The 24079-nt window shown below is 39.5% G+C and overlaps 3 protein-coding genes across 15 annotated transcripts in view; all 3 read right to left on the reverse strand.

The window, feature by feature from the left end:
- Positions 1-4373, reverse strand: part of LOC113664811 (uncharacterized) — a 9799-nt gene extending 5426 nt beyond the window's left edge. Inside the window, exons 1-3 of one of the 6 annotated variants that reach the window (XM_089200849.1) lie at positions 4103-4372; positions 2025-2173; positions 186-239 (exon numbers count right to left, since the gene is read on the reverse strand). In XM_089200849.1, coding sequence (XP_089056975.1) covers positions 186-239; positions 2025-2141 — 171 coding nt within the window. In that variant the 5' untranslated portion in view covers positions 2142-2173; positions 4103-4372. Of the gene's footprint in view, positions 1-185; positions 240-1736; positions 2174-4102 lie in introns of all 6 variants that reach the window. The other 5 variants (XM_089200850.1, XM_089200848.1, XM_027180433.2 and 2 more) reach the window with 5 other exon arrangements.
- Positions 4374-5468: 1095 nt separating this feature from the next.
- LOC113664805 (atrial natriuretic peptide receptor 2) overlaps positions 5469-24079 on the reverse strand; it is a 36198-nt gene continuing 17587 nt past the window's right edge. For 4 of the 7 annotated variants that reach the window (XM_089200834.1, XM_089200835.1, XM_089200836.1 and 1 more), the window contains 13 exons: positions 23971-24075; positions 23459-23530; positions 22629-22791; positions 22076-22216; positions 21765-21939; positions 21276-21416; positions 20815-20938; positions 19555-19623; positions 19143-19317; positions 18794-18892; positions 18552-18643; positions 7293-7443; positions 5469-6017 (listed from right to left, as the gene is read on the reverse strand). In XM_089200834.1, the coding sequence (XP_089056960.1) occupies positions 6007-6017; positions 7293-7443; positions 18552-18643; positions 18794-18892; positions 19143-19317; positions 19555-19623; positions 20815-20938; positions 21276-21416; positions 21765-21939; positions 22076-22216; positions 22629-22791; positions 23459-23530; positions 23971-24075 (1518 nt within the window). In that variant the 3' untranslated portion in view covers positions 5469-6006. The remainder of the gene's footprint in view (positions 6018-7292; positions 7444-18551; positions 18644-18793; positions 18893-19142; positions 19318-19554; positions 19624-20814; positions 20939-21275; positions 21417-21764; positions 21940-22075; positions 22217-22628; positions 22792-23458; positions 23531-23970; positions 24076-24079) is intronic. The other 3 variants (XM_089200838.1, XM_089200837.1, XM_027180427.2) reach the window with 2 other exon arrangements.
- Positions 7785-11263, reverse strand: LOC113664813 (substance-K receptor-like). Of its 2 annotated transcripts, XM_089200847.1 has the most exons (3): positions 11098-11263; positions 10920-11006; positions 7785-8995 (listed from the first exon to the last, which is right to left on the reverse strand). In XM_089200847.1, exons 2-3 carry the CDS (start codon positions 10951-10953, stop codon positions 8244-8246), a joined length of 786 nt encoding a protein of 261 aa, XP_089056973.1. In that variant the 5' UTR covers positions 10954-11006; positions 11098-11263; the 3' UTR covers positions 7785-8243. The 2 variants fall into 2 exon arrangements, with proteins under 2 accessions (XP_089056973.1, XP_027036238.2); XM_027180437.2 differs by lacking the exons at positions 10920-11006; positions 11098-11263 and adding an exon at positions 9167-9398.

Raw genomic sequence — 24079 nt, forward strand, 5'->3', positions numbered from 1 at the left:
AGCTGTTAATAGTTAACTACTATGGCTAATCCAGCAACAACTTAAGGGTTAGTTTCTTATTTACAAGTACAGGCATGACTGTTGGTCCCCAGTTTTTAGTGCTTATATTAACGTGCCTTACAATTCTTTACCAGTTATAATTAAATATAACATATGAATGTTGTAGAATTTAAATTAAATATCACCTGTGGACTGCGTTTTCTTTTGACAAAATCACTCTTTTGCATGGCCATTGATATCTATGAGAAAACAAAAAGCATATTAAGCATATTATTATTTAAGTCTCAAGATCTACAGGAAAACAGATGTCTTCTGAAATTGCCCTTGGGAAGGTGCAATTGGCTGGTCTATGATGTCACATTCAAAACATTAATAAAATAATAGCAACTGACTACACTTCAATTAATTGTTATTGAAGTTTAAGCTGATTTATTTCAATATAAGGGAAAATTTCCAGCAAAATTTGTCTCATACACTATGCCTAGTTTCCTTTTTATAGGAATAATTCACACTAATAATTCATATTCAATAAAATATTCATATATTACCTTAATATTATAGGAATAATTTATATTACACACTGGGAAATATTAATTTTCACCCAAGTTGTAGAAGGAATCATCATCAGAGGCACTGCCCCATGTGATTCAGTGAAAATCAAAGTGGAGAAAACAGAACCGGAGTAACCACACGGTTTATTGTCTGTACGGAGTCATAGCTATCAAATGGCCTGAGAATTGGCACTATGATTGGTTAGTTTTTTCTTCCTCCATGGATAACAAGGCTCAGATTTGTTACAAAAAACTCTGTTTTGATTCCTCTAACCATAATCAGTTTTTAGGACAGTAAGAAGACTTTCTTACTGGATGGTTATAATTCTTTGAGAGATTTCAGCCACTTCTCGGGGTATCTCGAGTCTTAACTCACCTCAACACCAACGTTTGATCAACATTTCTCGTTCTCTGATGGCTACCTACCCAATTTCGCCGGGTTCTCTGCCTTTTTATTACAACACTAATGCAATAATCAATAATGGCGGATGGAAATGCTTTTCTGAGTATGTTCGCGGGGTTTCTAGTGACAAATCCATTTTCAGTAATAGTGCGCATCGCTTCGTTTGAATTAACTACGTACACCTGAGATGGTTCGATTTCAAGATGCCGACAGTGGTGATCGATTTAAGAAAGATTACCGACCACAAATGAAGACACTAGGAAGGTCACTGGTAAACAAGAATGAGCATACTAAGATTTGAATGAGTAATATGACACGACCGCTAACTTTTAACCTCTTCGTAAAAACACCCGGGGTACTAATGACGCCATAGTAGAGTACAAGCAATCGTCTTGTGTTTGTCTCCTTATGTGCTAAGACCACGGTTTCTCTGATACCCACGCCTAAAGGAGCATATGGGAAGTTTTTTTTTAGACCACATCCATGGCTAGCGCTGAGTCTCGTTCCTTCTGAATTTATAAGCTTAGAAAAGAGGAATTTTTAGGGGGATCTTTGCCGCTTTCGTTAAGTATTGGCTCACTCGCTCTGTGAAAATAACCACTCCGAAAGCTTGTCCAAACCACGCCGTACGGTACACTGTATTCGAACAAAGAAGCGTTGGGATCGATAGTTTCAGCAGGAACAGTCTGTGTTTCTCGTCATCGGTTGATGACGGCGAACTAAACATTTACAGCCACAAGAAAAACATAATTCAGGGATGTGCGCAACATGAGACAGCTTACCTCAACTGTGCGTGCTGGCATTCAGTGCAGGAAAGAGGGGAAGTCTCTCTAAATTGAGGACTTGCGACTCAAAACTCTTTAAAAATCTTCTCCACTTATGATGAAAACAACCGTTCATACGATTTTCCGCTAAAGAAGGGGAATTCACGGTACATAGCTGGTTTTAGGCTAAATCACAAACTCCTTTCAAACCAGCTGTGGACTATCCCAGGGTCCCATTGGAGGGAGGACGAGATGAAAATGACGTCACGAGACTGACTGTCTTTGATTGGAGCGCGAAAACTTTACCTTTGTCTGTTTACCGAGAAAAACATGTCTGTGATCAAGCACCCAGCTGGTCAAGTTCAGACGATCTTCTGAACCAACTGAATGGGAGCCGGTAAGGATCACAAGTTGTCGCTTCATATTTGCCGCTTTATAATTGTCGCCTCAAATTCCTGGAATGATTTTAAAAAATTTTAAAATGGAAATATGACCAAAAAGAGTCTAATTGGTTCTGGAATCATACGAGTAATTGAAATGGTTATGATTAATTGGTAACGGGACTTGGTGTCGTCCAATTCTGTCTGTAATCATACTCGTGATTCGGCTTTGCGGTCGTCCAATTTTTGTTAATTACTCGTATAATTACAGACCGAATTGGACTCCACTCGGTCCTATTACCATTACTGATCTGTCCGATTACGGGTATCCGATTACAGCCAACTCCACAGAGTTAAAAAAATAAAGCAGCTAATGCACCAATCGCATTTGAGTAAATTGTAATGGTTATGATTACCCTTGAAAATAATTCGTTACGCATATATTAAAGAAGGGCGAGGCTTAAATGTTCCCTTAATTCGTGACGCGTGAAATACTGTTTAAAGTAAACGCAAAGCGTGAATTTTCTTAGGTCGTGTGGGAAACGAAATCGAAATTGCCCATTTGTTATTCCTTGGGAATAACAGCAATAGAGGTTGGTTTTCACTTAAGTTGCAGCATGAGTCACAATTATTATCAGAAGTACAGAGCAATACATTTCAGTGAAAATCGAACTGACGCATTTAGTAGCGGAATTCTCCTGTCGCCTCTCATGCGTCACTTTTCAGCGGTGATCGTAACTCTGAGGGTCATAAAACTCCATTATGATTCCATTACTTCTAATTCTGTTGAACTAATGACTTCGATCATGAAGGACCTCAATTCTTTAATTTCACTGAAGGGGGTGTTCTTACACCTTCGACTACGACTCAGAAAGGACTTACTCCACTTGTCCACAGGCCCAATGTGCCCCTTCCTTAAATTTTTAGGGGAAATCTTTGTCAAAGAGGGGCCCCGGGGTAGGAGTATCCAGAAAGGTGTTTGAACTTATTTTGTAAAGTCTAATCAGCGAGGAAACGAAGAGGGAAAAGCAGTATTGAGACAGTAAGAGGCTATAACGTTTGAATAAGTTTTATATGATAGTAATCGTATGAATCTTTTTGCCCTTTATGCTTGCAAATACTTTCTTTCAAAACAAATATAGAACCTTAATTAAATTAGTACATATTCTAGAGCGCTTAAACGCACTTGGACGTAAATTTTATGTCACATTTTTTTTTTTGACATACGGAAATCCTGCGGTAACGCCACGCTCTTCAATAAACCTTGCAAGCGTCAACTCCATCGCCATCGCTTGCACAAACCCAGCCTTTAAAAATTATGCATGACCAGATCAAATAAATACAAGTGGATTCCCAGCTTTGGAATAGTCCTGGCCTTCAGTTTAAGTCACAATGTGGCTCGCCTTATTTTAGCAGAGTAACCTTTCTTTGAATAAAATTCCGATCATTTCCTGAATATTTTACTTTGATGTTTAACTTCGTATAGTGAGATTGTATGATTCAAAATACCTGCAGTGACCAGTGGTGATCGATTCAATAAAGAATACCGACCATAAAGGAAGACACAAAATAACTAGTAAACGAGAATAAGCAAAGTGAGATCTGAAAGAGTTATATTTATATGGCACGACTGATAACTTTGAACACCTTCGGAGGAACATCTGATGTGGTTTGATGATAACGCCAAAATGGAGTTGCAATCGTTTTGCATCGCCATCCTTGTTCGCAAGAGAAAAAGCTCAAGGTTTCAAGAAATACTCAGGGTCTAAAGCTGAAACTAAAAAAGCATACAGGAAGTTGTTGTTTCGACCGTATCGACGGACAGCGCTATCAGGACTTTGCCGCTTTCGCAGATATTCTATCTATTCATAAAAAAAAATACATCGCGCGGTACACTACTATCGATCAGAGAGAGTCGACGATCGAGATCGATCGACAGTTTTAACAGGAAGGAGGTTACTGCGAACTAATACGATGTCGGTCGCGTCAAATGATACAGCTCACCTTTGCTATTTTCACTTAGTTTCACTTTACGATGGAGAAGAAGCCTCTCTCAGTTGAGGAACAGAACAGCTCAGCGACTTAACACACTTTATAAATCTTCTCCACTTCTGAAGGAAACAATCGTTTGTACCATGTCTTGCCAAAACAAAATGGGAATTAAGGGTTAATCACCATCGCTATTTAGGAAATCTCAAGTCTCTTCCCTTTTTTCGACCAGACGCGGACAAAACTTGTTCACAAGGTTCAATTGGAGAGAGAAAGAAAGGAAACTGACGTCACGAGACTGACTTGTTTTGATTGGAGGTTCAAATCTTAAACTTTCACCTCTTACAGAGAAAAAAAATTTTGTGACAAGGTGTCTCAGCACAAATAGCCCAAGCTTGCACAATGCACCTTTGCAAAGATGGATATATGTTTATAATGCGCAATGGGCGAAGTATAAGGATTTTTATGAGAATAGACGGTCTCACTCTCAACCTGAAAATCTGAATTAGGTTTAAATTTAAGCAACCTTACCTCGCTTAAGTGGTTGTTCCTTTGGATCGCGTGATTTTCTGGACTGATTTACGGCCGTTTAGCTCGGTTTAAGTTCATATACTTTGCCCTCTACGCATAATCCTTTCCTAAAGTAGGTCACTGGCTGACGCATACCAAACGAATCCATTAGAAAAAAGGCGCCGTAAATTCGCTCCGAACGCCCCGATCACTATAAAATTCCAAATATATCACGGGCGACGATGGTACTTCACGGTGGTGTTGCCCATGTGAGGCTCATGTACCATGAATTCCAAGTAAAGGCCGCCAATTTTTGTGAAAGGGTTCTCTGAGAGAGTCTTTCGGTTGAGGCGTTACTAAGTGATTGCGGTACCCAAACTGTTGGAGCTCTTAACTTATGGCTACCTGAACGGCATCAGATGAGGGTCACAGGCCGCTTCCTATTTATCGGGCCGTTCGAGTTGTCACTTCTATTCCTGGAAGGACTTATTCAAAATTTATTATACAGAGAGCCTGAGGCGAGGGAGACTTTAAGAATCTCAAGGAGGTTAGTTACCATGGTTACACCTATCAGTCTGTCAAAATCCCACCCCTTCCCACCATGATGATGTATTTGTCCCGGCTGTAGTTTTCGAGTCTTTCGTTGTAATTTGTACGCGGCCGTGTTGTCGTATATTTTCGTTGTTTGTTTGTTTTTTTTACTTTGTTGGCCTTCTCACCGCCGCTTCCAGAGAAGAAAACTAGCTTCGAAAAGTAGGAACAATTTTCTACTTTTATAATCTATTCTAAAGTACTACCTTTGTGGATCGAGTATTCTGTTCTCCGCTGTAACGTTGATGCGAATATATTTGTTTAGTTCTATTACAACTTATGATCCTTTCCTGCATTTTTATTACAAGAATTCCTTCCATTAGAGGCGACAACGTATAAGTGTTAATTTGGAAGCGACATAATAGTATTTTTTTGTGGACAATAATCTCAAATAAACCACGAGATATTTGAAAAGTATGGTTTAAATTATTTCCGGTGTTTCTCGCTTGTTTGAAGACAAGCGTCCAACTAAACTTTCATCGTCAGTGTTAAGAACCCGGTCTAAGGTCATCTGATGAAACCAGAAATCTTATTTCAAATATGCTAATTTTGAAGTAGTAAAGATTTGTACAACAATTTAAGCATCTACCCAAAAACGCGAGAACTTCTTGCTAAACCAACCAAATTGAATAGAGAATCATACATGGGCCAGCGTAGATATGGAATTTCCCATCGAATGTTCAACTTGCTTTCAAGTTGAAAAATGTTATTGAACTTTCCGAGTTAGCAATGAAGAGGTTAAAGATTATATATATTACTGCTGACTGGGCGTCCTGGCGACTTCGACAACTTTTCCCGTCAGATAGTATGTCATCGTTTCACCGAGTCCCTATCGCAAAAATAAGACAAAGTTAAGGCGAAAAATGGTCATAATCCTCCATGAAAATCACTAAAATCGAAGAAACAACAGAAAACAAACAACACAAGAAATGGTAAACTGGTGCAAAAATGGGGCTTGGTAGGTCAACAGATTTGCTGCTAATGGTCATTCACTTAGTCGGTTCGTAAGTCAGTTGTCTGTCAACCCGCCAGTCTGTTAGTCAACCAGTACGTCAGTTGGTCTGTCAACCAGTAAGTCAGTCGGTCAGTCAGTCAACTAGTAAGTCAGTTAGTCTGTCAGCCAGTCAGTCAGTCAGTCAACTAGTAAGTCAGTTAATCTGTCAGCCCACCAGTCATGCAGATCAGTCAGTCAACTAGTAAGTCAGTTGGTCTGTCAACTGGTAAGTCAGTCAAGCAACTAGCAAGTCAGTCAGTCTGTCCGCAAGTCAGTCAGTCAGTCGTTCAACTAGTAAGTTAGTTAGTCTGTCAGCCAGCCAGTCGTTCTACTAGTAAGTCAGTTAGTCTGTCAGCCAGTCAGTTAGTCAGTCAGCCGACTAGTAAGTCAGTTAGTTTGTCAGCCCGCCATTTGGTCAGTCAAACAGTAAGTCAGTTGGTCTGTTAACCAGTCAGTCAGTCAACTAGTAAGTCAGTAAGTCTGTCAGCCGGTCAGTCAGTCTGTCGGTCAGTCATTCAACTAGTAAGTCAGTTAGTCTGTCAGCCAGCAGTCATTCAACTAGTAAGTCAGTTAGCCTAACAGCCCGCCAGTCGGTCAGTCAACTGGTAGGTCAGTTGGTCTGTCAGCCAGTCAGTCAGTCAGTCAACCAGTAAGTAAATTGCTCTGTCAATCAGTAAGCAATCCGTCTGTCAATCCGTCAGTTAGTCAATCAGTAGGCAATCAGTTAGTCAGACAGCCGGCCAGTTAGTTGTTTAGTAAGTAACTCAGAAACATATTTAAATAGTAAGCGAGTCAGTTAGTCAGTCAGCAAGTCAGCTAATCAGTCAGTCAGTCTATAAGTTATTCTATCCGTCACTTGGTCAATCAGTAAGCCATACAGGGGGTTAGTCACTTTCTAAACCAAATAATATCCTCTCCCTACTTCCTAAACAAAAACCACAACGTAAAATCTCAGGCAAAATAAACTAATTGGGTAAGTTACTTTTCAAAAAGGAAGTAGAAAGAGATTGAAAGCCAGATTTAAATTGCATAAAGCACCCAAGGTTAGCCACCTTCGACCAGAAGAAAAATTCAGTGCTCGTTAACAGTTAACAAATATTATTAACCCACCTAACTTACACCTCCTCTCTCTTCTAGAGGCCGTGAAGGGGGAAAAAGTACTGTTTTGGCCTTGAGCAAGTACAGGCCTTTGAGCAGGTTCTCTCTGGGTCTTGAGTGCCCTATTTAACATGGTATGGAACTTTCTTATTTCCTCCCTCGTCTAGAAATCGTGGCGAGAAAATAAGTGCTCTTTTAGGGTTGAGTAGGTAAGAGTCTTTAAGCAGTTCTTTTTCTGGTTCTTGAGTGCTGTTCTTAACATGGTACAGAATTTACCCTAATTCCTGTACCAATATTCCCCCACTTTGTATGGTCTGCTTTTATCCATTCCTTTCTCTCTTTTTTTTTAGTCCAACTTTTTAATATTCTTTCTTAATATACAAGGAATGAGTGGATCTGTAAAATGTTTGATCTCTAATGAAAGCGCTATGTCAGAATAACGCCCCCCCCCCACCCCGAGTTATTTCTATTGCATAACGACTCAAGAACCATGGAGGCAAAAAGTTTCTTTTAGTGTTTCTAAACTTTCTTTTCTATTACTTCTTCTGTAAGCACCCAAGAAGAGTCTACAAAATACATGAACCAGAAATTTATACAGTAGATGATAGTTCAGCCACAGTCCTGAAAAGGTATACATTGATGTACAAAGTTTCTAAAGAAACCCCATAATGATTGAAACTTTATCCGTGCTTTGAATGACTGCTATAATCAAGGTGTTTTACAAAATAGGTTTGAAATGGATATTGTTTACAATTTAGATCTCAGTTTCGCCTTGAACCACTGCTTGGTCAGGTCTTGATTTATAACTATTTGTTGTCACAAACAGCCTGCGAACGATCATTTAAACAAAATTCGTTTTGATGATTCTAAGAAAGGATCTCATTTCAATCTAGCTCTCAGATTCTAAATGAGTTCTAATCTGAAAATCAATTATAAAATAACATAGAACCGGCCGGAGCGCAATTACGATACGTTTTTATGAACCCTGAAGCGGCCGAAGAGATTCTTGAGACCTTGACGATAATTTTGACTGAAAATGAAACAAACACATGGGTTTATACCACAATAAGAGCGAGCTAGAAAAAAAGCTACAGTTTCGAAATATCGGAAAGCACAGGTTGACCTGATATTGAGACCGTCAGATGAATAAAGAATCAGCAATACATAGATACTGAGTGGCAGCCAGCATACTGCAAACGTTGTCACGATAGCAATGGATAACTTCAGAACACCTCTCTCTCTCCTCAAACGTTTTTCTCTTGCGTTCTCCAATTGCACGCCCGGAATCTTCTGGGACTTGATCTTTATGGCAATTGCAAAGTACAGTATGGCGATGAGGACCAACGGAACGTACCAGAAAACAGCGATCATTGTTGCATCGTAATTTTGGGAAGACGAAGATTTTCCAAATGTGTCTTTCCACCGCAGTTTACAAGCCAGCCCACTGGGAGACTCTACGAGTTTATAAGCGAATAGGTCTGGGCACCAGGCTGCCACGGCGATGATCCACATACAGAGAATAAGGAACCGGCATCGCTTTGCCCTGATGGGTGGGGAACGGAGGGGAAATAGAACAGCTCCAAATCGATCTACTGCTATCAGAACCAGGCTTTGAATTGAAACGGCAGTCAAAATTTCCAATAAAAAAGGTCGCAGTTTACACAAAGTTTGCCCAATCGGACCGCTGACCAACCAGGAGCCTGCGTATAGCCGAACTAAATCCCGAGGAAACAGGAAAATAGGAAACAACAGATCGGACAAGGCCATGTTAACAATTAAAAAGTTTATGGGCCTTCTCAGAGTTTTTGTCTTGTAGACAACTATTCCAATCAAGGAATTTCCGACCAAAGAAACTAAAAATATCAGACAGTAGGCAAAGGTTTTACCAATCTTTTCTGCCGTGGGATTGAAACCGCAGCTCAGAGTCGACCATGTCAGTGATGCCTGTGTTCCATTCAAAGTTGAGTTAAGTTTTGTCCACATTATCTTGGTCGGCTAACAGCTCTCATAACTTTATTTAAGGCGAGAACCTCCTTATTTATATACTTTGAGATGCGTGATCTGAATCTACTTCCTTTAAGACACCTGTTATAAGGTAAATAATCTGAGATAATAGGCTGCATTACGCACGCATTTTGACAGTTTCTTACCTGTTTTGATGTAAAATATAAAACAAATAGATTCCATGTTGCCGTTTGTCTATATACTTAGCATAAGATCACATGAGACGTCAAAATGTCGTAAAAACAACAGTGACACGCCCGGCTGTGCCTCTATGCCACTTTTTTGTTCTCATCACATTTTGAAATAGCTCAGTTATTGATATAATTATACTCCTCGTCAGAGTAGACTGCTGGTACGTATAATCATACACAGCTTACTGGTATGTCGTTGCATCAAATTACCTCGTGCGAAAGTGCAGACGAAATTTTTTCAAGAGCATGATAACTTTCACTTCCTTGATCATTTTTGAGACATGTCACCTGCACGAGAGACTTCGCAAAGACTCTGCTTTAATTAGGTGCAATAACGTATGTCAATATGTCTACGCACGTAATACCACCCGCAGCGCATCCACAGAATAACAATTTTCACACAAATTTTCGCCGTAGTTTGGTAATTTTCTATTTTTGCCAACTTACCATCTCACGTAATGAAAAACCGACATGGTTTTAATTATACTCAGACCTAGATAAAGTATTCCTTATTAATTTTTTAAAGGTGAATATTTAGCCGGCATATAACCACTTTTTTCGATGCCTTCTTGACGCAAATGTTTCGGGTTTCGAATCTGTATGAAGAAATTTAACGGAGAGCCGCTCAATTGAGACCGTAAAGATCTGACAGATCTCTACGATCTCTAATAATATTTGCTCGAAATATACCCTCTCCCACCTTCCTTTGTAAAGATATCGAAACTACGAAAACAAACGTGAATTTTATTTCATGATGGTGTCGGGACCAGATGCTTCCAAAGGTAGTAATTTCAAGTTGCTAAATCTCATTATGTATTCAATGAAACTTTAACACAATTTGCCATTTCGGTAAGTGAGCATATTGCTTTTGAAGCGCAAGAGCTTTTTCATAGTAACCTGCTTTAAGAGAGTGTCTCTGTAAGAGCGGTCAGGTCGATTTTGCTTGAGACACGGATTTCGCTCGTTTCTCGTGTGTTGTAAGACATTCACGTACCTATACTAAAACCACAATCAGTTTGATCGGATCTCTTTATTTTTCAGAGTTTTACGGAAATTGAATTTCACTCGAGCGAAGGCTTGTCGTGACACTTTTCAAGACTTTAATTTCATGCAACTTTGGAGGACAATTTACAAAAAACTAAGGAACTCAGCAAAAAACAAATACCACAGCCATGTATATTAACTCTATCTTATCTATCGAGGCGACTTTCGTAAACATCACGTGTCAATCAAGGAAACAAGAAGACTTGAATGACACCTTATCGGTTCGCCTAAATCAAACACACCAAAACCGATCAAATTCAAGGTAAATTTTTGAAAAAGTGAGGCGTTCTTAACTGATCCAAGTAACATAGCTAGGAAGTAGGTACCATAGAAAAGGTAACTACAGAAAAAAACTTTGCGGCCCGACCTTTACGAGAACTTTATAACTCCGTGAACTTACCTAATTTTCGGCAATCTCCAAGTTTGGCCGCCATTTTGAGGGATTTGTCAACATGAAGCGTAACCGATATAAATCAAGCAGGTAGATCTAAAACCGTCAGAAATACACACGAAAGTAATTCAAATGAACTTTACTTTCAATTCAAGCGGCAAAATTTGAAATTGTTCATTAAACTTACAATCCCCATGCGACCATTTCTTTCAACAATTCAAACACTACAACTAGTGTTCGAATTCCCCTCGTCGATTCCACCGCAAGAAATAACCTGTGCCACCCAAGCTTTGACTCTAATGTGAAGTACGTGTCAAGTAACATAACTGCTTCATCTCCGCGGCAATATCACGCTGGTTTTTTGATTTTCCAATCGACAAGAACGGTGATAAGGAATCGATCGGTTTGTTTATCTCATAAACGTGACCGCTGACCAGCCGCTAAGTGAAAACAGCATAGCGCGGGGTGGGGTGGGTGGCGGGCTTATCGTCATAAGAGGGTCTGAATGGGGGGGTCAAAATGTCGGTTGTCGGTTAAAATTTCATTACTTTGTCGGTTGTCGGTTAAGATTTTTGACCTTTGTCGGTTGTCGGTAAATCTCAGTTAATAATTAAAAATACACGGTTTCTTTTACCAATGCTACAAGAAGACGGCGCGAACATTGGTTGTCTTGGTTTATTTTTAAAAATACATTTTAGCCCGGCAAATTCTTTATTTTAGCACGCAAAATGCGCCACAATGCCCATCAAAGTGATAATAATATAGTTTTTAGCCGGAATTTAAAAGAAACTATCTTTACATAGCGCACCAAGTGAGCGTTTTTCGTTGCATAAACAAGGCATTGTTTATAAACAAGGAATACCGCAGAATTTCCAAAGTAGCGAAATTTATGACTTTTGAAAATCAGGTAAACGAACTACAAGTGCTAATTCAGCCCTACCATCCTGAAACTTTTGAAGGTCTCCTTGTTGCCTTTCGTTTTTCTCGATGTCACCTCCTTCAGTCATGATCCTCTTTGCCAGATTTTCATCTTCTTTTGCTTCTTCTCGTGATTTCCGTTTCCTTCTCACTTTTTACTCGTCACCTTTCTTCTCAGTGTCGTTCATTGACTTCTGCTTGCTCTTATCAGATGTAGCCGGCGCCTTCAGCAACACTACTGGCTTTCCGGTCCAGTTTGTGACATCTTGGATAATGTGTACTAAATTATTTAATACCGTGTGTTTTAAGTTTTCTCTTTAGTAGGCTTTTGAGAAACTTACACAGTTCTTATCAGAAAATGCTCGTCAAGATGTATAAAACGTGCACATCGAGCGAAATCTCTTGTGCGTAGCTTCCCTCGAGGAGAGAATTGAATATTATTTGAACGTCTGGTTTTCAGAAACGAATAAATTTAAGGGCGTGTATAAATAAACGGGGTCTTTAATATGTTAAGCTACACTGTTGTTCATTCACCAATTAATCAGAAAGAAGCTTATAAACTGATTTACTCGCTACTTCTTTGTAGAGATTTTCTTCTCAATTTTCGCATTCAAATGGACGGTGAAAAAGAAAAAAAAACATTCCGCTCCACAAAACAACAAACAAAAAACGGTGGAACCAGAGTTTAACCACGTTAATATTTGAGCTTAATATTTAACTACAGAACTAAAGTGATTCATCAAACTCCGCTGCACGCGTTCCACACTTACCGTTAAGCTCACTGCTACTTTCATCCGATATTAAATTTGGAAGTTCAAGCTGCCATTGCCCATCTGTCACAATTGCAAAGTTTTCGCATTTGCCCGCAGGCGATTTCGCCAGGCGAAATAACTTTAACGAAAATCCGCCAATTCCATATTGATGTGCCTGCTCCTTTAGTCCTAAAAACTCCGTAAGATGTTTTTTTAGTTCAGATACTCCTCTATGAGCTTCTTTGTCTACTGGGACCCTGCTTCGATGACGTTCGATGGCGACTTCTTCACCTTTTCGAAAAAAACTCACGATGACTTTAGCAATCCCAGTCATGACCCGACCGCATGAAAAATCAACGAGCAATAAAAAAACAACAGCAGGGCGTCTCGTCGGCTCGATTGTGATCCGCTGTTCTTGAAATGAGACAGCAGGGCGTCTTGTCAGCCCAATTACGAGCCGCTGTTCTAGAAATGAGCCCACGCTGCTCACCGAAAAGAAGGATCCCGTGGATTTAAAGTAATTTGAAGACAAGAAATTCTATAATTCGGCTAAATTTGGAATTAATGTGGTTACGTCGGGTGAAGAAGGATTTTCTGAGCTAGAAATCATCAAAATGCTGTTCTTTCTGAATACAAACATCCCTATCACGTCTGACCATGTCGGTTGTCGGTTAGAATTTATTTGTCGCTAGTCGGTAATTTTTTCCCCGTTTCGTCGGTAGTCAGTAATTTTTTACGCCCTTTGTCGCTAGTCGGTTAACCCCATTCACACCCTCTCATAAGATATTCGAATACATGCTCAAAAAGCTCTAGGACTATCAGTCTAAACAGTGAAGGCATGCTTCGTGGTACAGACAACTTTTATTTTAGTCTCAAAACTTTCTCCTTTAAATTAGAACTGGTATTAATTAATAGAGTTATCAATATATTTTTAACCGGGTAGCCATATAACCTTTTTGCTTGTCATCAGTGGTATAAAATAAGGTGTCTTTTCCACCAGAACCTTTTATTTATGCCCCATTGCACGGAATGAACACTATATTTAGAATGTTTGCTCTAAGTAATTTTTTCTGTTCCCAAGAATGCATGCAAAGTGATAGAGATTTGATTCATTCCGCTAACTGTTCTTTTAAGTTATGGCGTGTGGAGGTTTTTTCTATCAAAAGTCGCGCACGCAACACACCGGGAATTGAAAATTCGTCGTAAAATCGCACGAACCTTAGAATGAGTGTAGGCAACTTTGACTTCTGGCGAGATTAAGTGGATGGTTCAAAGGACCCCCTGAGATATTTTTCAGGACTATAACTGAGATTTGTTAATAACTATGATTATCAATAAAGGGCAAAATTACTGAGCGCTGATTGGTTGAGAGAGAGGGCATTTTTTTCTTAATCGAGGGCATTTTTAGTAATCAAGAGAGGGCATGATTACCTGTTAATGATTGGCTAATCCGTTGCATTGCTAATCCGTTGCTTCCCAGATAAAAATAGACTGAGCGCGTGATTTTCCTTCGTATAAATTTTGCCCTTTATTGATAAACAAGTAATCCCATGAGACCTCGTACTATTAAGGATTAATTGCACTTGAGTTTTCAAAATTTTCCAAATTGCCCTCGTCGCTTCGCGACTCGGGCAATTTTGGAAAATTTTGAAAACTCTCGTGCAATTAATCCTTAATAGTACTTGGCCTCATGTGATTACCTATACTAATCGTCATCATTAGCGGACGGTGCTTTTCGCCCATTGTTGTCATCATTATCGTTATCACGCCGGAAGAAGTATAAAGCCGGCATGTCGCCTTACCTATAGCTAGCTACACAGAAAATTGTTCTCTCCGAGTTTTGCTCCCCTTGGATCCTGAAAACTGTTACTATTAAGACAATCAACAAGAAAGCCTTTATAATTATTGAAACTTTTGATTAACAGAATGTAAGAAAAAATCGGTGGGCAGAGTTTTTCGCGTATCTTATAATCTGAACGATAGTTTTAAATAAAACAAATAACACTTAATTCAACTTATCTTAGTTGTCTCGTGTTTAAAAGTGGCGTTTCTGGGGACCGTAGATTCTTCTCTGATTCTTCTTGTCTCAGCCAAGACTCACTATCATCAACTTCTTTCTTGTGCTTCTTACGGCATGGGACACAGAGAGCTGAGGTAAGCGATTGCAAATTTCTCAGTTAAAGTAAAGCCCAGTAGCATCCATCAGGAATTAAAAACCGACATGCACTGTTTACTTTTATTATTCTGAATCAAATACGGGGTGTTTTAGTCTGCAAATTTAATCATACTGGTTTATGAGAATCATACAAACTGAGGAAAACTGACCGCAAATAATTGTGAACCGTACGCATGAGAAAGTATATTACGTTGTCAGGTGATTTGATCTTCAACAAAAACATTATCGATTATCAACCGAGCAACATTGTACATATTTCCATCTGTAATTAAAAGCACTTACACATAGATCTATTTTTTTCAACGTGATGTGTACTTAAGTACCCTTCATCTAATAAAGAATTTCTTCTCTTTTCGAGCAGATGTGTCACGTGACAAAAATAGATAACAGAAAATGTTACTGAAGACTACCTGATTCAACTAGAATAATAACTCCAAAAAGCTTTTGAATGTCCTGAGACATATGCAAAGTAATTACATCTCTGCCTTGGATACGCTTCCTGACACCATCATGATCAGGATACTGACATGTTACCTTTGCACTTCTCCAAAACTTCCTCAGAGTGTGGCGATGCCTATAGCAAATCCACATTTTTTTGTTTATCCTCCTGAGCGAGGTGAAATAGGCCAATCCTTGCCAAGATTAGCTCATTTTCACTTAAAAACCTCTTTAGACAGGTGGCAGCTTATCAAATGATGTTTTACTTCGTCATTGCATTCAGACAGTCGTACCAAACCACTTAAGTCAGGCGATGAACCAAAGTTTTTTCCATCTTTGCTATTCAAAAAGCATTCCTGAGACAAAATGAACGTCTTGCTAATGAACGACTTTTTCCTGTACCTGTAATTGTTTCCAACGCGATACAAGTTCGGGAGATCTAAAGGAACTTACCATAACTTTGTATATTCGATACGATTTCAATTTCCGCGTCAAAGGAGAAGCCTCCTGTAATTCGTGAGTGGTCAGTGGTTACGCTCGTGAGGTAAAGAATGGGTTTGTGACTTTCTCACTCAATTGAAAGACTCGCGTCACTCTTATGAAATGGTTGAACGGAATACAGACTTTGTGCAGTCTCTTATTTTTCTTAAAGATAGTGAGGTCACGCGTATCCTGTGAGCATGGAGAAGCCGCGAGACGCGAGACTCGTATCTCGCGTCTTTGCCGCTCCACGCTCTCAGAGTTGGGCAAAGACAAGACACGTTATCTCCGGTGCGATACAAGAGGTTCAATGGTTATCTCGATTATCTAAACACATTTATTTACGTGGTAAAGATTTGTTTTTAAATCAATGAACTGATGCTAGTCCTATTTAGAACAAAATGTATTTGAAATAAAAAGAATACTAAGTAAAACAAAAGTTGTCTGCAACACGAAGCATGCCTTCGCATTAAGACTGAGAATCCTAATGTTTATCATGATACTTTAATGCATATGTTCGAATGTTCCCGAAAATCTTCTGATAATCTGCCCGCACCCACCCCTCACCCCGCCCCTCGCCACTGAACCGTACTGTTTTCAGTCAGCAGCTGGTCAGCGGTCACGTTTATGAGGTAAACAAACCGATCGATTCTTGATCACCGTTCTTGTCGATCGGAAAATCAAAATACCGCCGTGATATTGCCGCGGAGATGAAGCAGTTATGTTATTTGATTCATACTTCACATTCGAGTCGAAGCTTGGGTGGCACAGGTTATTTCTTGCGGTGGAATCGACGAGGGGAATTCAGAAAGTTGTAGTGTTTGAATTGTTGGAATAAATGGTCGCATGGGGATGGTAAGTTTAACATACAAATTTCAAATTTTGCCGCTTGAATTGAAAGTAAAGTTCATTTGAATTGCTTTCGTATGTATTTCTGACGGTTTTAGATCTACCTGATTGATTTATATCGGTTACGCTTCATGTTGACAAATCCCTCAAAATGGCGGCCAAACTTGGAGATTGCCGAAAATTAGGTAAGTTCACGGAGTTATAAAGTTCTCGTAAAGGTCGGGCCGCAAAGTTTTTTTCTGTAGTTACCTTTTCTATGGTACCTACTTCCTAGCTATGTTACTTGGATCAGTTAAGAACGCCTCACTTTTTCAAAAATTTACCTTGAATTTGATCGGTTTTGGCGTGTTTGATTTAGGCGAACCGATAAGGTGTCATTCAAGTCTTCCTGTTTCCTTGATTGACACGTGATGTTTACGAAAGTCGCCTCGATAGATAAGATAGAGTTAGTATACATGGCTGTGGTATTTTTTTTGCTGAGTTCCGTAGTTTTTTGTAAATTGTCCTCCAAAGTTGTATGAAATTAAAGTCTTGAAAAGTGTCACGACAAGCCTTCGCTCGAGTGAAATTTAATTTCCGTAAAACTCTGAAAAATAAAGAGATCCGATCAAACTGATTGTGGTTTTAGTATAGGTACGTGAATGTCTTACAACACACGAGAAACGAGCGAAATCCGTGTCCCAAGCAAAATCGACCGGACCGCTCTTACAGAGACATTCTCTTAATTGGCTGAAAGTGCTCTGTTGATTTTTATAAATTCTAGCCAGAATTTCTGATAGGGCAAGGAAAAAAGCGAAATTATCAGTGCGGTATTTTCCCGGCATATTATGCGGCAAGAGATGTCCTTCATACAGAAAACTACGTTATTTTTCTCTCGTCGATTATCATTGTCTATTGGATTTCCAGAGAAGGAAACAATTTTTTGTTGTGCAAGGCGTTAATCAAAGTGATCTAAAACTATGATTTATTTCCTCAAAAAATATGTTTTTTAATTATTTTATTATGCTTATCTAGCACAAACTTTCTGAGATGATCGACCAACATTTTACATGAAGACAAAACAACCAACCACCGTCCATATGAAAGCTAACTTAATTCGGGACAATTTCTTGCCTTATCTTCGCAGTTTCATTTAAAGGAGGGTGCGAACTCTCTTCAGTCTGCTGCGATGAAACAGTCGGAGTCTTTATGACGAACCTATCTATGTTTGTCCCGCGTCCAGCACAAAATTATCTTGAAAGCGACTATCGGGCGGTTTTTGAGCCGATTCTTACATCGCAAATATCAACGATAGCAGCTTCAGAGCTCATAATAGTGATTGTGATTGGCCCATTTACAGGAGAGGATTGTTCATTCTTTGTCAATGAGCAGTGGTGTTTTATTTAAACTAGCATCAGGCTCCAAACGTGTTGAACTAAATTCTGTAGACGTTGTAGCAGCCAGGGAATGGTACATTAACAAAGCTTTGGTTGTTCAAGACTCTCATTGCCTTCCAAATTGTGGGGGTTACTCCCCATCTCGTACCCAGATCCTACCGTGTAACTGTTACTCTCCAACCACTTGGCCATGGAAAGTCTGGTTACGAGGCTAGGTTACTCCAGCTAATTCCCCCCTTCCCATTCCTCTAACGTTCCAACAAATTTACCGTCGCTTTAACTTGACATTTTAGCCAGTGAGAAGCACGGGAAAGCCGCTGCATGTGATCTTTTTTCATTTACATATCGATTAATTTAAGACCAGAAAATTACTCATTCATTGTGGCACTGTATACATTTCGTGCCCATCGAATGCCCACGTCTGTCAGTCCATTAGCCAGCCAGGCTGTAAGTTAGTCAGTCAACAGTCAACCAGTTAGTCATTTCAGTCAGTCAGTCAGTCATGTTCATAACCAGCCAGCCAGCCAGTCTGCTAGTCAATTAGTAAATAAACGGTCATTAAAACAACCAATCAAGTGAATAACTTATTGATAAAGCATGAGGCACCTACCGTTGTCTTGAGAGCGTCTTAAAAAAGTATTCTGACACTAACCTTGATGTTAATAAGGCCTCTCTCTTCCACGCTAAAACCACCCAACTCATCCAGGACAGACTTGCACATGGAACTAACGTGAATTCTTTGAGCTGCAGAGATAGGGACATTCTTGCTCAAAATTTGTACCTTACAACGTTAAATCGAGTACCCTTACGAAAGCTTCAAAGGTTTCTTTCAACGTTTTAACGGTAAATCACACGTATTATTATGAAGGACAGAAATAATTGACATTACGATACCAGTTCCAGTTTCCTCCATCTGTCTTGTGATGTCAACTGATTCGCCAAATATGTCGAAACGAGGCTTCTTAAGACCCACAACTCCTGCAACACAAGGGCCTGGAAAGGAACACAGATAGAGAGCTGGTAAGGAATGATGAAGAACTTTTCCTAACAAGGCATTCACTGCAATAATGATTATAATAATATAAATAATAATGATTACAGTAATATAAAAGATGACCATGAAAATGATGATAATGATGATTTCTCGTGAGGGGCTAAGATTTTTACTTATTCAACCTACCGCCAGTTTCTTTCATAAATAGATTGGAAAACATTATTTATTCTTGTTTCATTATATACCTACCAGTATGAATTCCAATTCTAAATTGTAGCGTTGTGCCTTGCATATGACTGATCTTGAAGGTCTTAAGGTATGCAACAAGGCGTAATGCCATACTAGCTATTTCACCAGCATGTTTATTTCCATTTCTCTCTGGAAGCCCAGACACAACCATACACGAGTCGCTGCTTGTCTCTACCTGTGTAAATAAGCATAACTGCAAATGAGAGAGGAGACCATGCATGTAATCAGCTGGAGAGCGGGAGGTTATATACACTAACAGACAGACAGACGGTCAGTCAGACAGTCGATAGACACACAGACAGACAAACAGACAGACAACAGGAGTGACCGAGACGTCTAGACAGAAACGGCTTTGAGCAATTTTATCCGATCCTTAATTCTTTAGAGCTGTACTAATCGAATTTAACGTTACCTTGTAAACATCGTATCGTGTCATCACTGTGTCATAAAGAGAGTGCAGGTCGTTAAGAAGAGTTATTACCTGCAAGAAAAAGTCAATCAAATCACCGATCTCATTTGGGCAACAGGGACATGCTGTTGGCGTTCCTCCCGTCACCACTAACCAAGTATCTTATGACGATTTCTTAATATGACAGCCCTAAGCGACGATCCTCCTTCGGCCCGTATCTCGGCCGTCAGAAAATTGGTGTCGTTTGGAGAAAATTTGAATTGAGGGTCTTGAGCAATCCAGCATTGCATTTATTTTATTTCGCTCTGCAAAGGCCATGCTGGAAAACTCGCATAACCCTCTCACCTAGAAGCAGGTGCATAACTTGGCCGCGTGTGTTCTCTCTTTTTCTGAGAAGTTTTTTAGATTTTGCTATGAGTTCTTAACGGCTTCCTCTTGAAATTTCTTCTGTTCTAGTTGATGCTTGTAGTTGTTTTGGACTGCTTTCGCGAAATTCAATCGTAACGCATCGATGGTATCCATAAATCTTACATCAGTTTCTTTATTTCGGAAAGTTTTTCATTTAGGTAGCTGGAAAACCAAGCGAATGGGCTGTGTTGAAGGAAAGTACTCCGTCCATTTTATGTTTTTATTTCAGGTTCTTTAAGCCAGTTCTCGATGGTCAGGTTTCTATCGTTATCGTCAGCTTTTCAAATGTTTTATTTGCTCAAAACTTTTGGACCTCTTATCAGCTTAAGGTTTATTTTTTTTTTGCGTTTTCTAATATCGGAGATTCTCTCTACTTTTAAGCATTTTCTACTTCAGTTTGTTTATTCTAAGGTCTTTTGTGTCACTATCTCGGATAGGGCACAGGTGGGGTCTCAACTTCCGTGGTTCGAAACACAAACAAGTGAGAAAGTTATGTGAAAACTACGCATACCCTTGATTGCGCCCCTGGTATGCATAGCTTTCTCGAATTCTCGCATCTCCCTCGTGTTAAGATGGGGTTATGTAAACAAGGAAAAATTCATCTAAAGCTTAAATAATAAGCTACACACTACAGTTTACAACTGACTACAAAATTGAAGTTTCTTCGGTCTCAAAAGTACGTCAAATTACTGAAGAAAATATCCCATGCACGGATTTGCAGAGAAAAGTTGCAAACTTGCTAAGTTACTCTAGAAAACAGACAGCTTGCAAAAGTTAGCTAATAGATTCTGAGCCGATATATAAGATTTGATTAAAGAAAAAAGAAGATACAAAAGTAACTGATTGAATACAAACCTGTATTGGGGAGCTGTGCGACGTTATGTTCGAGAACTCGACAATATCACTGTAAAATACGGTGACGCTATCGTAATGTTCAGCTTTCACTTCAATTCCTGCTTTGAGATGATCTGCAATGCTCCTGAGTTAGACGAAAGAGGACAGGGAATTGTACTTTGTTCAGTAAGTGAGGGTACTTTAAACTGCGTCTCACACAACAAAGTACTACCCCTTCAAAGGGTGCTTGTGGTCGGACTTGCACCACTTGAAGGGTAGTTGAGGACACAAATTGTTATCTTTGAAAGTAGTATTTCGTGGATTCTTCAGTTAAAAAATGGCGGTTTCGACTGAAAGAAAAGAGTTTACTTGACGGGTGATGGAGCTTTCTCGCCTTCCAAGAAGAGTATCTTGTTAAGGTAAGATCGCCATTTTGTCTTTCTCTCATTCAATTATACGTATAAACCTATTTATCATTATACCTCGGAAGCATCTTGTGAAGAAGCTCGTCTGTTTTGGTTTTCTCACTCTGTAGTTGTTTCGTCCGTTCATTTACAATGGCCTCCAAGTTGTTTGTGTACTTTTCCATCATGGACAACATATTGTCAACGACGCTGGTTGTCCTTGCAATTATGGAGAGCAACGGAAAAAGAGAAAATAAATATACTTATCAACCTGGCCCCGGTTGTTCGAAGATCGGATAACGCTATCCACTGGATAAATCTCTATCCGGTGGATAACGCCATTCTTTTTGCTGTTACTTATCCGCTGGATGAACTAGTTCCTTGGTTAGCTAAGCCGCCTCGTGTGCCACTTTTTTTGTTTTTATTGACCACATTTTCCCGTCAACTGTGGTCTATTACTGAACAGAAGCATGGCAAAACGGAATCTATTGCTTAAACAGACAACGCTCTCTTGGAAACGTGTCCAATGTTATAGAAAATGGAAGAATATCAATTTAAAAAACTCACTTTCCATTGCTGATTCTCTTAAGAATTTTAAGGACACCACAAAAAGTGGGTCTTCTTTCAGGCCGCTCATCCCAGCACATTTTCATAAGGTCCATGAACGAAGTTGGAGCGCTGTCTGGAGGGACTTGAGGCCGACAATGCGGCGTGATGCCCTTCCGTACGTAGTATAAAATTTCTATTTTGAAAAGCAGTGGAGAAAAAAGAAAGCACAGTGAGGATCATTTAGAGAAGACAAATTGGATTGGAAATTTTAAGGAAACAAGACATGACGATATAGGAGAAGAAGTACTTTCGTTTCCCAACATACTGACCCTTTGGGCTAAGAAGAGATGTGGAAAATGGTTTCTCTCTGAGTGCAATTTCCTGCAAAATGATGCCATAACTGTACACGTCCCCTTGTGATGTACTGCTAGTGTTTGTGCGCAGACGCTCCGGTGCAGTCCAGAAAAGAGCTGTGCAAAACAAACGATTCTTAAGAATTGCATACAAATGTCGGAGTTTATCGTGTAATGTGATAGAAGATGCTTAAAATCAGCTGATAAGAGCGGCTGCAATCAGCAGGTGTACTGAGCCCGCGGAGAAGTAAAACTGTCACCATACTACCAAGCGATTTTCAAGAGAGTGTCGAAATAAATCTGTTTTTTCTTTTCTTTCCTCTGATTTGTTTTTGTGATTTCTTTAAGGGAGCTAGGGGGGGGGGGGGGGGGGGAGAAGGCAAGGTTCTGGTTTTACTACCAACCAAAAAGCGCTCCAAGTAAAAAAAAAATTGTTGAATATGTTACTCTGAAAGGAATAAATTAATTCTAGTTTTTACCTGATCAAGCTGTACAGTTACTGATCTGTGTTTGTTTTATTTGTTATTACCAGTTTGTGCTCGTAAGGTCTCCTCTGTGTGCAATCTGTTTTCTTGAAAGCTTTGTAGACCGTAGTCAGCCACCTTACAAATCCAGTAGCTGTCAACCAATACGTTAGTGGACTTTAAGTTGCCATGGCAGCCTATCGACGTCTTGTGTAATTCTTCCATTCCCTGTTAATTTTTGAAAACGAAAAAAATGCTATTTTATTTCGGACACAAACAATTTCTTGGGGGACAGACGCAGGTTATCACTCTACACCATTAAAAGCCTTTTGACATGATACAGACCCAACTTTTGGACTTGGGTCTACACTTGTGGTCTGGCTCTGGTTGTGAGACTAATGCATACCGCGGGTTACACATGCGACAAGACATTAACTAGGATGATTTGCATCTACTGTGAGGGATACTTCCAAAATGTGCAATATTCCTAGCCCATTCAAAACCTGACTCAAAACAACAAACCCTATTTTCATACCAAATCCATATAGCAATGAGTGAATTTGACAAGGAGGTAGTAGCCACCGTTTCTTTTCCTCACAGCAAGGAGGAACGATTGCCATATATCACTCGCGTATGATATAGCAGCCTAACTCGTCATCCGTTCCTTCATAGTGGCCCTCAAGCGAGGCTATGAACCGGTTAACGAACTTCTTCAGTGAGCAATGCAGAGTTTGCTATTTGAATTATCCTGAGAGGGAATTGAAACTGAGTATTTCTCTAAACTAAAGTCTCTTCGAAGTGTGAATTCCTCAACATGAAACGGGATCCAACATCAGAATATTATTTTCATATTCTCAAAAACAAAAAAAAAACAAACCAAAACAAACAAACTTACCCGAGCAATGTCTAGGGCAAATGACATCCTGAACGTCCAGTCCAGCTTAAAATCATCATTCCGTAAAATGTCCTTAAAAGGGATAATGTACAAAGAGCTTAAATAAACTAGTTGATTTATTTATTGAGCTCGTGTTTTAGTACTTAAAGTTAACCTATTTTTGAGTTACTTCAGTATGTCATCAACTTAATTGCATAAATTCCTGCATTTTATATATCATAAATGCTACATCGCAAAAGTAGTGTTGTGTAGTTATGATTACGAAAGTTATTCTAAATTTCTTGTTGAGCCTTTCTCGATTTTTTATGTTTCAGAATCGTCACTGTTTCAAGTGCTTCATTTGCTCAAAACTTTCGGCCCCTTACTCAGCATAAGGTTCATATCTGTGTGTGTTTTCTGATTACGGAGGTTCTCTCTGATGTCAAGTCTGTTTTCCTTCAGATTGTCTATCAAACAGTCATATGCGTAAATATCTTGGATAACGTCCATATTATAAACCGCCTCTTTTTCACCTGTAAGCTTCCTTTAGCACAATATTCAGATACGATATAAACATCCGGGAACTCAGCGCACAGGCCTACGTACGGATTAAGGTTGACATGTCGAATCTCACAAGCCTAC

The sequence above is a fragment of the Pocillopora damicornis genome, chromosome 3, assembly GCF_964200805.1.
Source record: "Pocillopora damicornis chromosome 3, jaPocDami1.2, whole genome shotgun sequence".
Classification (NCBI taxonomy): domain Eukaryota; kingdom Metazoa; phylum Cnidaria; class Anthozoa; order Scleractinia; family Pocilloporidae; genus Pocillopora; species Pocillopora damicornis.